Below are 12,971 nucleotides of genomic sequence, written 5' to 3'. Positions count from 1 at the left end.
TTTGTAGTTAAGGTTCTGACTGAGCTGTTTTTTCTCCAGATCGAATGCTGCTAAAATAAATAATGATGCATCAGAATCTGTGTTTTTCACAATCACAGACTGTGGTAATATTTAACATATTTAGTGTCTGGAAAATATTTCATGTTTCTGACATTTATTCATAAAGAAACAACGGTGGTACGAAGTAAAAAAAACTGGCATTTAAATGGTCCTGAAATGAATCAATGTTTGTCGGGGTTAAAAAGCTTGAACACCACACCTCCTCCGCTTAGTCTTCACTTATCAATCAGCTGTTCACAGACAGAAGATATTTGGCATTTGTGGGCGTTTATTGGTTCACTGGAACACAAAAAAACCGACTACAGCAGCTTCTCACATCCTTTATTTTTTAATTTAGGTGGACTTTCTATAAAGGGAATGTAGATAATTTACGTCATCCCCTTTAAAACATGACATTGTACAGCTCGATAGTTGAATATGGAGAAATGAAAAGACATGAGCATTAGAAATCTGTCATAAGAGTATATTTTCAATGTCACAAGCCAAACCTGGTAAAATAACTCACTACAACTGAACCAACAGAATTAAGACAGAGTGGGTTTCCTCTCAGTACGCTGCTTCACGTGACCCGTTCTGTTTTCTAGTCGGAGCCCCGATGCCTCGGCGTCACGAACCCGAACAGAACCCCCCTTCCTTCCCGTGCTTTTAATAATTTAAAACATTCAATGATATCACTTCTTTTTTTAATTGTTTGAACTGAGAATAGATAAAAACACAATACCATCAAAAATAGAGAATGGTCAAGTAAACTTCATTAAAAAAAAAATAATGGAATGACAAGTTGTTTTGTTTTGTGTAAGCATGGAACAGGAAGAAAAAAAAGGAGGGAAATAAAAAGTGTACATTCCTAATCATGCAATATACAAATTTTAATCTAAATATTATGCACAGAATGATCAGAATCAGGACAATGTATGATTAAGGGGAGTTGGTTTCTCGGGTCGATTCCAGTCGTTTTCAGGAGCGAGGAATACATACATAATTATTTTCTATTGACATTCCTGAAAAACAGCTGATCACCTCTTTAAACAGACTCTACTACTGGACTGAGGATCTAGTGGAATGGCTGACCCGACCTCCGGGTCACAGACATCATCAGAAGTCTTTATCTACAACAGCAGACAGATGTGAAGGGACCTTACCGGTATACATGAACAGAGACGCTACCAGGTCAGCTCTTATGTTGCTACTACAAGGTTAAGTTGCGCTGGACAGGGCAGTGACATGAATGACAAATGAAAACATCGAGTACCTCTGAGAGCTCTAAGAGGAGGCCAGTTCTTTTCTTTTTAAAAAAAAAAAAAGACATTTCATGTTCCTCATACCACGTTAATGCACAAAGAAAAGTGGCAAGGCAGTTTTCTGGAGGGGAAACAAACGTGAAGGGATTCATCAAATGTATCCCATGAAGACGGCGAAGCTGCACACCGAGCGGATGTCTCCTCGCCATGGAAGCGACGCCGACTAACACTGACTCAGAAGGGACGAGTTAACAGGAAAAAAGCGACCTAATATGCAGACCAGCTGGTTGTAAAAATGGAGACAGAAAAGTGGGCAGGACAGCGGGCAGCTCTCCTTAAACCACATTATTCTGTCAATATGTTTACACCAGTCTGCAGCACCACAGTGGCTTCAGAGAAAAAACAGCATCCTTCTGTGTATAATAATAATTATAATAAAACATCTTCTATACAGATAACCGAACCATCCAGGAGTTGAGGATGAGATGAATGACTCAACAGAAAACAGTCACCGTACAGAGTTTCTTACATGAATTCATTCTACTACTGTGATTGGTCAGAGGAATGATATGTTGAAAGTCTTGGGGGGGTCAATCTGCAGCTTAGCAGTTAAATCAGTGAACAGATACACTTGAGGGGGTGAGGTGGGCTCTAGAAGTGCTGGAGGAGGCCAGACTGCAGGGCGAAGGCTCAGAGCAAACCCACTGAACTACAAATCACCCGTAGTGCCACGCAAGGATTCTGTTAAACACCAGCGGATCTGCTTTGAGCCTTTGCCAAAAAGGCAAGTAGGGGCAACGGCCCTGATACAAGTCTAAAAACCCATGCCTTATATGTAGCTTTGGTTTCATCTCCGCTCTACTGTCGCCCAGCGTCTGGTCTTCTCCAGGCAGCAGGTCAGTGGCGGGTGAGCAGGTGAAGAGTGTCCGTTCTTCTGAGAAAACAGTCAGTCACGTGTGATTTCTTTTTTCAGGTCTACACAGACGAGCAGCTCGATGTTTAGTGAGTGGAAAGAAGGGGTGAGACGAAGGCGCAGACAGGCTTCAGACAAGAAAAAGAAAAGCAACAAAACGACAAACAAAAAAAAAACAAACCGAAAAACATAAAACTTCAAAACGGTAAAAATACAATTCAACCATAAACAGCAAAAGAGTCCAGTTGTCAACATTACATTACAGGACCGTCACAGACTGAACTGCCGACAGAGTGGAGGGTGGAAAGAGGACGTCAGGCGTCCAGAAACAGGAGCTCAGGACAGAGTCAGAGTTGGGCTGAAATAGGGGAGGCTGTCCGAAAAAAACAGGAAGTAAAAACGAAAGTGCGTTGCAGAGAAGACGGAGCGTGTACACAATGAGTCTGTAAAACAACATCAAGTACGAAGGAGTGACCACAGAGCTCAGAGTGCAGAGGAACGACAAAGTGTGGGGAGCCGCAGAAGAACAAGAAGAAGAAGGAGGGGGAGGGGGAGGTGAGGAGGAAAAGAAATCTTGCAAATCTGAGGACCAATAAATAGGGCGATACTGGAAGTGCCAGCCGCAGTGTTTGGTAACATGATTAATGTTGTGGTTGGGTGAGGGTCGGGGTCGGGGCACCCTGGGGCTGTCAGACACAATCAGCACTGAGAGAAGGTCTGCTTGATCTCATCCAGCACATTCCCAAGCAGCGTCGGCTCGTCACATTTAGCGTCAATGGACACTGTCTGACCAGACTGGGAGAAAACAGAGAAGAGGACGTCAGCTAGAGAAACATCAAGAGTCAAGTTCTGAATGTCTCTATTCTCGGGTGAACAGACGAGGAGGAATCTCGGTGGTTTACTCACAGTTTTGACCAGCAGACAGACGTGGTGACCCTGGATTGACCTGCTGTACATGGAAGCACAGGAGTCGATCCTCTCCACAACTGATCCAACAACACAAAGAACACAAGTGTCAGCACAACACAGGAGATCATATCCAGGGCTGCCTCTAAAAGCTACTCTACACATCAATCGCTGCATCTAAACGATTCTCTTTTCCCTCAAAATCATCATTTCTCTTAAGTTTCATTCTAATGAACCTTATTTCATTGAATTAAACAGCACAGTATGAAATGGAAACAAAGGTTTTCATATTTAAGTGCAATTCTGAGTTAAACTAGAAACTCCAACATGACAAAATTAAACTAAAAAAGAAAGTTAATTACTTCAGCCAACAGGACAACTCCAAGTAAATGTGAATTTTAAGAAAATACAGCAGATTTCAACAGCAACTTGGTGAATGTGTAGTCCTAATTTAGCTGCATTTCCATCACTATTTAACACACTTTCTGTTTTCTGACAACAGAAACAGACAAATCCAGTATAAGTGAGCACAGAGAGCAGGAGAGAATCTAACATGGAAAGGACCTCCTGTTTGTTTCTCTTCAGATCTGCTCTGCCATCAAAAATCTGCACAATTTAGAAACCACGGTTTTGTTCTGTGATAATCTGAAGTACTCCCAGACTCTTGAAAGAGTTGGGTGTTGGGAAACTTTTACATTTTAACCCAGTGGAACTCTGCTGCAGCTGACTAATGAACGTCAACGCAAGAATTACGCAGTGATGCTGAAGAAACAAATTTGTAAGAAGGAACTGAAGATAACAACACACGTGGACTAAAAATGTTAACGCATTTTGCCCTGTCACTGATTACGCTGACTAATCTCAGCTTATTATTTGAATTTCTTGTTAAATCAGATGCTGTTTTCCACACAGAAAAGCACACACACGCTGCAAGTTCCTCATTAAACAACACTGACTTTCAATTACTTTTCTCTAGAAGTCCCTCATTTCTGGAAAACACTGTGTTGTAGTTCCTCTATGTGAAGTAGTGGAACCTTCTTGAGGTTCTTAAAAACATAAAAATGGTGTCCGTACTAGAGAAGTGGTGGTGGAAGCAGATCCTGGCCAGTAGGTGGTGGAAGGGCATGTTGACTCCCTCCAGCCTGACAGAGCTGCCCTTCAGGTCTCCCGACTCCAACAGCTTTGCGAACGCATCACTGGCAGAACAAAACAACAAAAAAAACACAAACTTTTGATTTCTCTTTTTCCAAATATAACAAAATGCCAAGAGAATGCTAAAAATAATAATGAGATTTTAGCTAAATTCAGCTGATCATGGCTCCCAGACTATGACTGAATTTTTCTTTTCTTCTGGTGCAACATCAAGCCAAAATATCTAATCAATGGGCCTCCGTTGGTGTTCTGAATGTTCTCCAAGCTCATCTCTAGTGTAATTCATGAGCCAAACAGTCACCGCTCAGTCTACGAATCCTCCCACGCTGACAGTACACCTATATGTCAAAGTGATCAATATGGAAAAACCAAGACGACAAAAAACACCCACGACAAGTTTAACTGTCATAAACCACCGACCTGTAACACGGAGTAGTGATTAGGTAGGAGGTGCAGGTAAAGTGCAGTTTGAAGTCCAGTTTCTCATGAGTGGAGGAATCTTCATTCTGTGGGAACGAAGCACAACAGCATTTAACAAAGTGATGTGGCTCCTGACTGATTCTCTCTTGGCTGCTAACAAATGGGCAAGTCTGAGTGGATGATAAATAAGCAAACAGCATCTGAAAGGCAGCAAAGATCCCCATCAGCAAGAGATGAACTGCTGTCTCACGTTTTGTGAACTGCACTTTTACACAACTAAACCCACAACTGCTCAAGCATCGAACAATACTGTCATCTCACCTGTGTTATAAGTTATTGTTTTTGCATTCCAGAGCCAGTTTGACTTCTATACAGTGAAAAAAATCTGAAAACAGCTGAGCATAGTATTAAGGAAGCACTGCCTAATTTAAAACACAATACCAAACCCGATCAGGTGTGTTATGGTGATTCTTCTACAATCTCATGTCATTTTTGACCTTATCTGTAGTAAAGGTTTTTCTACCAACCTTGACTATGAAGGTGAGGGTTCCCTTCAGTTTCTGTGGCATTACGATGCTCTGCACAGTGAAGACAAATCGCGCCTCGTTGGACACTCCTGCAACACGAGAGACAAATCAGACTCCACTTCCTCATGTTACATTTTAAGTTGGTTTCAGTGTCTTTCACATAAAGATCTTTCTGCTGATGCTTGATGACTGAACTAAACTGAAAGACTGTATTATAATGTGAAGTCTTGAGAACAATATAGGGAAGAAAACATACAAATGTGTACAACAGATATGTAGAGCTTTTACATGTTTTAGTAAAAATGTGCATTGTGCAGATATTCACTGACCAGGAGGCAGCTGGAAGGGGACGGTGAGGCCGTCGTGTGGACCGGAGCCTTCTGGCCTCTGCAGCTTAGAGTTCAGAGAGTCCAGGACGTTGAACTCCATGGATTTGAGGAAGCTGTCGCACTTGTTTTCAAATATAACAGACACGACCACCTGACTGCCATCCTGCAGGTTCCCCTGGATGTCGTACACCTGAGTGGGAGGAAGTATTTAAAAAAAGAAACTTATTTTTGTTTAGTGTTGGTGCTCAAGCTGTCTAATCTCCCCTCCTAGTTTTCTAAGAACAGAGAAACGATCTTTTAAAGAAGGCGTACAGCAAACACACGAAATCTGACTGATTACCCCAACAACAAAGCACATGACTGCTTTCAAGAACCAGTCTGAGCACAAAGAGATAATGCGAAGGAAGAAATCATTCTCAGAAACAGAAGCAACAATGCTGCGCTACAGAAACATGAATGCAGTCTGGCCCTGTGGCAAGTCAGTGAAGAACAATAAGAGCAGAGAGAAACACATCTAGGAAAGAGATTTAACAGCAGTCTGTCACTGACAGAACTCTGATACCTGATCAGCATCTTCCATCATCTTTAAAGAGAGGGACAGAAAAGGAGAAATCTGGATGTGTTGCCTTTTTACAGCTTGTGTTGTTGTAGATGAATTCCATACTGATTTCTGGGAAGCCATCTTAAAGTGGATCAAATATTTTAACATCACTGGATAAACAACATCCAACACAATCTGATTATGTCTGACTAATCCATCTGGTTTGCTTTGCAAGTCTTGTTGGAGAAGCACGAATACTACTTTAGATACTGGAAATTAAATGTGATTTTGACCAAAATGAGGCCAAATGGTGGACAAAAACTTTTTTTAAAAATGAGAGGAAAAACTGAATTTCCGTGCTGCAGCAGCCTCCCAGTCAACTTCACTCACCATCTTGATGTAGGAGTTCTCAGCCAGCAGGCAGTAATTGGACATGGGCTGAAAGGAAAGAGGAGCTCAGGTCAGATCAGGCATTCTGTGTCTCTCAGTATGCTAACAAGGCAACAGGAGTTCTACCTGGCTGATGCAGAACAAGCGAGGCTGTGTGTCTGTCTGTGCTGGTAGCAGTCAATGGGTTTAAACAGCAGAGCCTCAAAGAATGATGATAAATTATGCTGCCTACACGCAGCATTGAGTTATTTGTGGCTTTGAGGTCTGTGACTCGTTCTTTCTCCTCAATCATGAAAGTGCCAATTTAATTTTTACTTCTCTGCTTTAGGAAAAACATTGACCGACGTATAAAAGTGTTTCTTATTACTTTATCAGTGCATAAAATGAAAGTAACAGGCTCTTGCTGTCTTCATTCATTTACAGGCACCAAAAAATACTGTTTCCTTTTCTGAAAAAAATCACAATAATCAGCAAAAAAATTCCCAAAATTTCAGGAAATTTTCAAAACCTTCAGGAAGAAAATTCCAATAATTCCCTTAAAAGCTTTATTTAAAAAAAACAAAAAACCCAAATTTTCTTGTAAATATTTTCAAAAAATGAGTAAAAATCTTCCAAAAAAATCCTAAAAATATCTAAAGTGATTCCATATATATCAGTAAAAATTCTAATATTTTCTTTAAGAACATTCACAAAAGACAGATTTTTTGGTGAATGTTCCTAAGGAACATTTTTAACATTTCTTTTTTCCATCAAAAAAATGTTCAAAGATTTCCCAAAAATGTTGAAAATGTGGACATCAGGACTTCCGGTATAATGATAATGGAGCTGTGTCTCCTAGCATTCTGTGGGACGCTGCTAAAGCTGTCCTTAGGGGCAAGTTCATTATGTGGTCAACCCAGAAGAAAAGGGAAAAGGAGAAACAAATTAAAGACCTGACCATGAGGCTTAAATCTTTGGAGAGAAAGCATATGGAAGGTAATGACACTAATACCTTAAATCAAATAGAAGAAACAAAACAAACATTAAATAATATCTATGAAAAACAGATAGAGAATAAAGCAAAGTTTATAAAACAGAGCTATTATGAAAACAGCCCAAAATCTAAAAAATTGCTGGCTTGGAGAATCAGAAGACAACAGGTGGACTGATAGCTAAAGTGAAGGATCCTGACAATAATGAGTTGTATTATGAATCAGATGACATACAAAATTCCTTTGAAAAGTATTATACAAAATTATATGCACAGCCACAAGCAGCTGAACTTGAAGAAGTGTCTAGGTTTCTGACATCTTTAGATTTAACATCTATTGGAACAAAGCAAAACAAAGTGTTAACCCAAGAAATAACAGAAAACGAAATAAATAAAGCGATATCAAGACTGAAGACAAATAAAATGCCAGGCGCTGATGGCTATCCATCAGAATGGTGTAAGTGCTTCAGAACAATCTTAGTGCCAACCCTTAAAGATTGTTTTAATTATGTTTTTAAAGGAGGAGAGACTCCGTTATCCTGGAGACAGGCAGTCGTCTCAATAATTCCTAAACCCGGTAAAGATAAGACTGAATGTAACTCGTATAGACCTATATCTGTTTTGAACATAGATTATAGATTATATGCTTCAATCTTAGCAAAACGGATGGAAGATATTATTCCTGACTTAATCGACACAGACCAGACAGGTTTTGTGAAGAATAGACAGACGCAGGATAATGTTAAGCGGGCACTCCATGTAATTAGTTATATGAAAAATACTAATTGTGAATCAGTAGTTATCAGTCTAGATGCCGAAAAGGCTTTTGACTCAGTCCGATGGCAGTACTTATATCTTGTTCTTCAGAGATTTGGCTTTAATACTCAGGTGGTGAATTACTTTAAATCCTTATACAGCTCACCAACAGCCAGAATTAAAATTCATGGTAATATATCCAAAACTATATCCCTCCAAAGAGGATGCAGACAGGGGTGTCCCCTCAGCCCCACCCTGTTTGCCCTATTTATAGAACCTCTGATACAGGCTATCAGAGAAGACAAAGACATATCAGGTGTTGTAATTGGGGATGAGCAACATAAAATATGTGCTTACGCTGATGATATTCTTCTAACACTCACTGATCCAAATAAATCTCTGCCTAAATTATTAGCCCTACTTGAAACATTTGGTTTATACTCCGGCTACAAGTTAAATTTGCATAAAACTCAAACCCTCTCCTTCAACTACCTCGCACCCAAAAACATTCAAAAAATGAGCAAATTTAAATGGAAAAACTCAGTTCTTAAATATTTAGGCATAAACATACCTAAGGATTTATTACAGATCTATGTTCATAATTACCCACCTTTAACGATTGATATTAAAAATGATTTAAACCGCTGGTCATTACTTTCTATGAATATATACAATCGAATAGATATTATTAAAATGAATATATTACCCAGACTACTCTTTCTCTTTCAGTCTTTACCTGTGGAGATACCTGCTAAACAATTCACTGAATGGAACAGATTAATCTTGAATTTTATTTGGGAAAAGAAAAGACCAAGAGTAAAGTTACAGACATTGCAGCTTCCTAAAGACAAAGGTGGGATGGCACTGCCATGCTTTGAAGATTATTACAGAGCAGCACAACTGTGGTCATTAGTCTGCTGGTGTGATCCTAACATTGAAGCAAAATGGAAAGATTTGGAGCAAACCCAAATAGATGAACCACTAGCGTCTATCCTAGGAGACAGGAACCTTCAAAAGAAAGGCCTAGATAAACTCCCCAATTGGAGTACTGTCCCATTAAACATTTGGTATAAAAAATGTAAAGATCAAAAATTTGAAGAATCAACAAAAATATTATGCTGGATTGCTTATGATTCTGATTTTGAAGCAGCTAAAATGGACAGTAGATTTAAGCAATGGATCAGCAGAGGGCTCATGTCTTACTGCACTATTTCCAACAAGGGGGATCTGAAGACTTTTCAACAACTTATAAAAACTTATAACTTAGAGAAGCAAGACTTCTACAGATATCTACAGTTAAGATCTTACTTTGACAAACATATTAAAAATACTGAGGAGAGAGGAAAATGCTTTATTAATATTTCTGTTGATGTTATTAATGGTAAAACTAACAAAAAAATGATTTCTAGAATCTACTCATCCCTGCAACAAGAAAGAGGGCTCTCTACAATGTATGTTAAAACCAGATGGGAGAAAGAGGCAAATGTAAAGTTAACTGATGACAAATGGTTAAATATATGTAAAACACAGTCCACTACCTCTAGTTTGCATTTGTGGAGAGAATTTACTTGGAAAAATATTTTGAGGTTCTTTATCACCCCCAAAATTAAGCAATTACAAAATAATAAACCTGAATATGGACAGTGTTGGAGATTGTGTGGTGCTAACTCTGCAGGGCATTTCCATATATTCTGGGATTGTCCTGTTATTTCCTTCTATTGGATGGATGTTGTGACTGCAATTAGACTTATCATCACACCAGAGATCAATTTTACCTTTGACGTAATATATTTAGGAAATTTACCAGGTGGGCTCAAGAAAGGGGAGAGATATTTATTGCAAATTTTATTGGCTGGTAGTAAAAAAGCAATCACTAAAAAATGGCTGAATAAAGAATCTCCAATGATCACTGAATGGAAAAAAATAATTCAAGACACCCATAGTATGGAACAAATGACATTTTCCTTGAGATAGACCACCAAAAAGGGAGAAAAATATTGGAAAAACCGGATGTCATATTACAACCGGGAGGGATGTTGATGTTCCTGCTTTGGTTTACCTCAACCGTGTTTACGAAAACCCATTCTCCTTTTTTTAAATATATTTTGATTAGTTTATCTATGTTATTTGTTTTTCTGGATTTAACTGACCATTGAGGACTCAAAAGAAAGGACCTGAAAGAAACATGGTCTTGTATACCCTGATCCCGATGTAACCCACCTCATTTTCCATTTATATATTATTTTATACCTCTGCAAGCTTAATTTTACATGCTGGCGAACTCCCTGACTGTTATGATGACCTCATCTTTCTGTTGTTAAATGTACAATTTTTGTTGTTTTTGTATTGTAAAGGCAAAAATATAAATATAAAAATAAAGTTTAAAAAAGAAAATGTGGACATCAGACGTTTCACTGTGAAAATATTTTTTTTCTCCACATTTTCAAACTTTTAAACGGGTCAATTTGACCTGCAGGACAACTTGAGGGTTAATAAGACGATGACTAAGACTGACCGGCAGCGGCTCTTCCTCCTCGACGGTGCCATTCTGCACCGACTCCTCTCCTCCTCCGTCACTGTGGTGGTGATGGTGATGATGCTTCTTCTTCTTTTTCTTCTCCTTCTCTTCCTTCTCCTTTTTCTGCTTCTTCTTCTTGTGTTTGGAGGATTTCTTATCATCACAAACCCAAAAAAGAAGATGGAGAAAAAAAATGTTAGAAAATTTCTCAAATATATTTTTATCGCATGTTTAAAACAACCTGAGCTGACCAAAGTGCCGTACATGTTATCAGGCACATGGCAACTAAAGACAGGGTGAAACTTGCATTTAAAAAACAACATAAAATAGGGCAAAATACTTAAACAGGAGAGCAACTTGTTCGATCAATTTGTAAAATAAAAATAAATATGAAGTATTATGACCATTAAGAACAGACAAAAGTCATGGAAAACAAGTGTGTCTTGAGGTTTTTGAGGAGCATTTGATTGAAATTGGAAACACGATCTCCTTCTACCCTCCAGGTGTTTGCTTTGTTCTCTACCTGGGGGATCTCCTTGATGCAGTGACAGGGAGTGACCGATACCTATTGAAAATTTCACACAAATGTCAGCGGGTGGATCCCATGTCTGCCAAAAACTGGCTCAAATAGTCACTGGAATTTTTGTAATGGAATGAAAGTGAATTTTTCGAAGGGTAAACAGCTTTCCATTGAGAGAAAATGGGGAAAACGTATGCGTCGAGAACGGTACAATTCCCCAGATAAATAAGCACTGGGTGAGATTTGTCCATACACTGTCATTTTCGTTTTTCTTGTGTTCTGTCGTTTTAAATAAAAGAAAATTCAATCCCTCAGAATCTGATCCCTCAAATTCAACTGATGCTGAACCTGAAGTTCTGTTAAAATCAAACCAGCCGTGCTGAATTAACATTCAAATGATCTAAGTTACAGAGTAAAAGGCTTGTCTAAGGAGGACTTATCTATGTTTTTTCTCTTTACTACCACTCGGTACTTCTACCAAAAACAGGAGTATAAAAATTTTAAATAACGAACTAAAATTCCTATCACCTCCTGCACTGCCTGAAGGCACCACAGTCCTATTATCACATTTTAACTTGCTTTATGGCACTCATCCAGGTTGTTTCTTCTGACTAAATCCTTCCTTGTGCTGTATCTGCTCTCAGATGTTTTGGATAAAAGCATCTGCTAAATGAAATTGTAGAAAATGCACCAACACGTCATCACTGTGCCCTCTTCTCTGAATAACGAACCTTTAGGCTATGTAGTGAATTTACGCTTGGCAACACGTTTGTTCTCGTGTCTTTTATGTCTGCTGTACTAATTAAAAATTCAATTGTTGTAATGAAACATGGCGACCAGTGGGCATATTCATCCACAGAAACTGGCAGGTCTACGGTACATCATTTGCACAGACTTGTGATAACGAGCGCTGCCAACGTGCTCCATCCTCTCAGGGCTTTGTGAACTGGAATCTCGAGCGCCGCAGCCAAACTTTGTGCCGCGCAATTATCACATTATCGGTGGTGACTCACAGTCTCCTCCATCTCGGTGTCTTTGGGCTCATCGGGCTCGGAGTCTGGCGCTGTGCCGGTCGGTGCCTCGAGCTCAGGGGCGGCTGCTGCTGCTACTGTTGCTGCTTCCTGTTCAGACACACAAACACACCGCCGAATACACTCATTAGCAACAGCAGCTGCACTAACACATACAGCAGCGTTTGCCATGTCTGTGCTGACAGAGGTAAGTGAAGTTAGTGAGTCCACTCAGTCATACATCGAAAAGTCATTCATGATCATCTGCTGAACTCAGCAATACCAAACACACACCTGATTTGTTAAACCAAAAGTGGCACATGAAAGAATACAAACGTGTCTGACAGACTGACAAATAAACAAGTACGTCTGCATGTATCTGTGCGGTGGCTCTGTTCTTTGATTTCAGGATCCACTTCACAAACCAGCTCCACTAGCTGCTGCTCACAGATTTCAGGGCCTGATTGTGAAATCGAGCGTCTGTGACTCTAAGATCTGTGACGCTAATACGACAGCCAATACAAAAACAGACCTTCCTCATTGACACGTTGAGGCGTGTTTCTAGGTCAGCGCTGACTCAGGGGCTGACAGCTCCAAAGATTAAAAACAGAAATCCCCAAAAGCAAAATTAAAATGCCTAACAAACCTGCTTTTACTGAGCCTGCCTGCCCGATATCTACAGATAAGGCCCAAGGTGAGACACAAAGTCTGTACTGAC

At 39.6% G+C, this 12,971-nt stretch overlaps 1 protein-coding gene across 5 annotated transcripts in view; it reads right to left on the bottom strand.

Annotated features, from left to right (window-relative positions):
* Positions 1-364: 364 nt before the first annotated feature.
* ap3d1 (adaptor related protein complex 3 subunit delta 1) overlaps positions 365-12,971 on the bottom strand; it is a 40,473-nt gene continuing 27,866 nt past the window's right edge. For 3 of the 5 annotated variants that reach the window (XM_055017651.1, XM_055017659.1, XM_055017654.1), the window contains 10 exons: positions 12,257-12,364; positions 10,721-10,876; positions 6,480-6,527; positions 6,111-6,131; positions 5,549-5,738; positions 5,220-5,308; positions 4,693-4,778; positions 4,195-4,316; positions 3,121-3,200; positions 365-3,009 (listed from right to left, as the gene is read on the bottom strand). In XM_055017651.1, coding sequence (XP_054873626.1) covers positions 2,914-3,009; positions 3,121-3,200; positions 4,195-4,316; positions 4,693-4,778; positions 5,220-5,308; positions 5,549-5,738; positions 6,111-6,131; positions 6,480-6,527; positions 10,721-10,876; positions 12,257-12,364 — 996 coding nt within the window. In that variant the 3' untranslated portion in view covers positions 365-2,913. The remainder of the gene's footprint in view (positions 3,010-3,120; positions 3,201-4,194; positions 4,317-4,692; positions 4,779-5,219; positions 5,309-5,548; positions 5,739-6,110; positions 6,132-6,479; positions 6,528-10,720; positions 10,877-12,256; positions 12,365-12,971) is intronic. The other 2 variants (XM_023264816.3, XM_023264814.3) reach the window with 1 other exon arrangement.

This window comes from Amphiprion ocellaris, chromosome 2 (genome assembly GCF_022539595.1).
Source record: "Amphiprion ocellaris isolate individual 3 ecotype Okinawa chromosome 2, ASM2253959v1, whole genome shotgun sequence".
Classification (NCBI taxonomy): domain Eukaryota; kingdom Metazoa; phylum Chordata; class Actinopteri; family Pomacentridae; genus Amphiprion; species Amphiprion ocellaris.
This window is presented reverse-complemented; position numbering and strand designations above follow the sequence as displayed.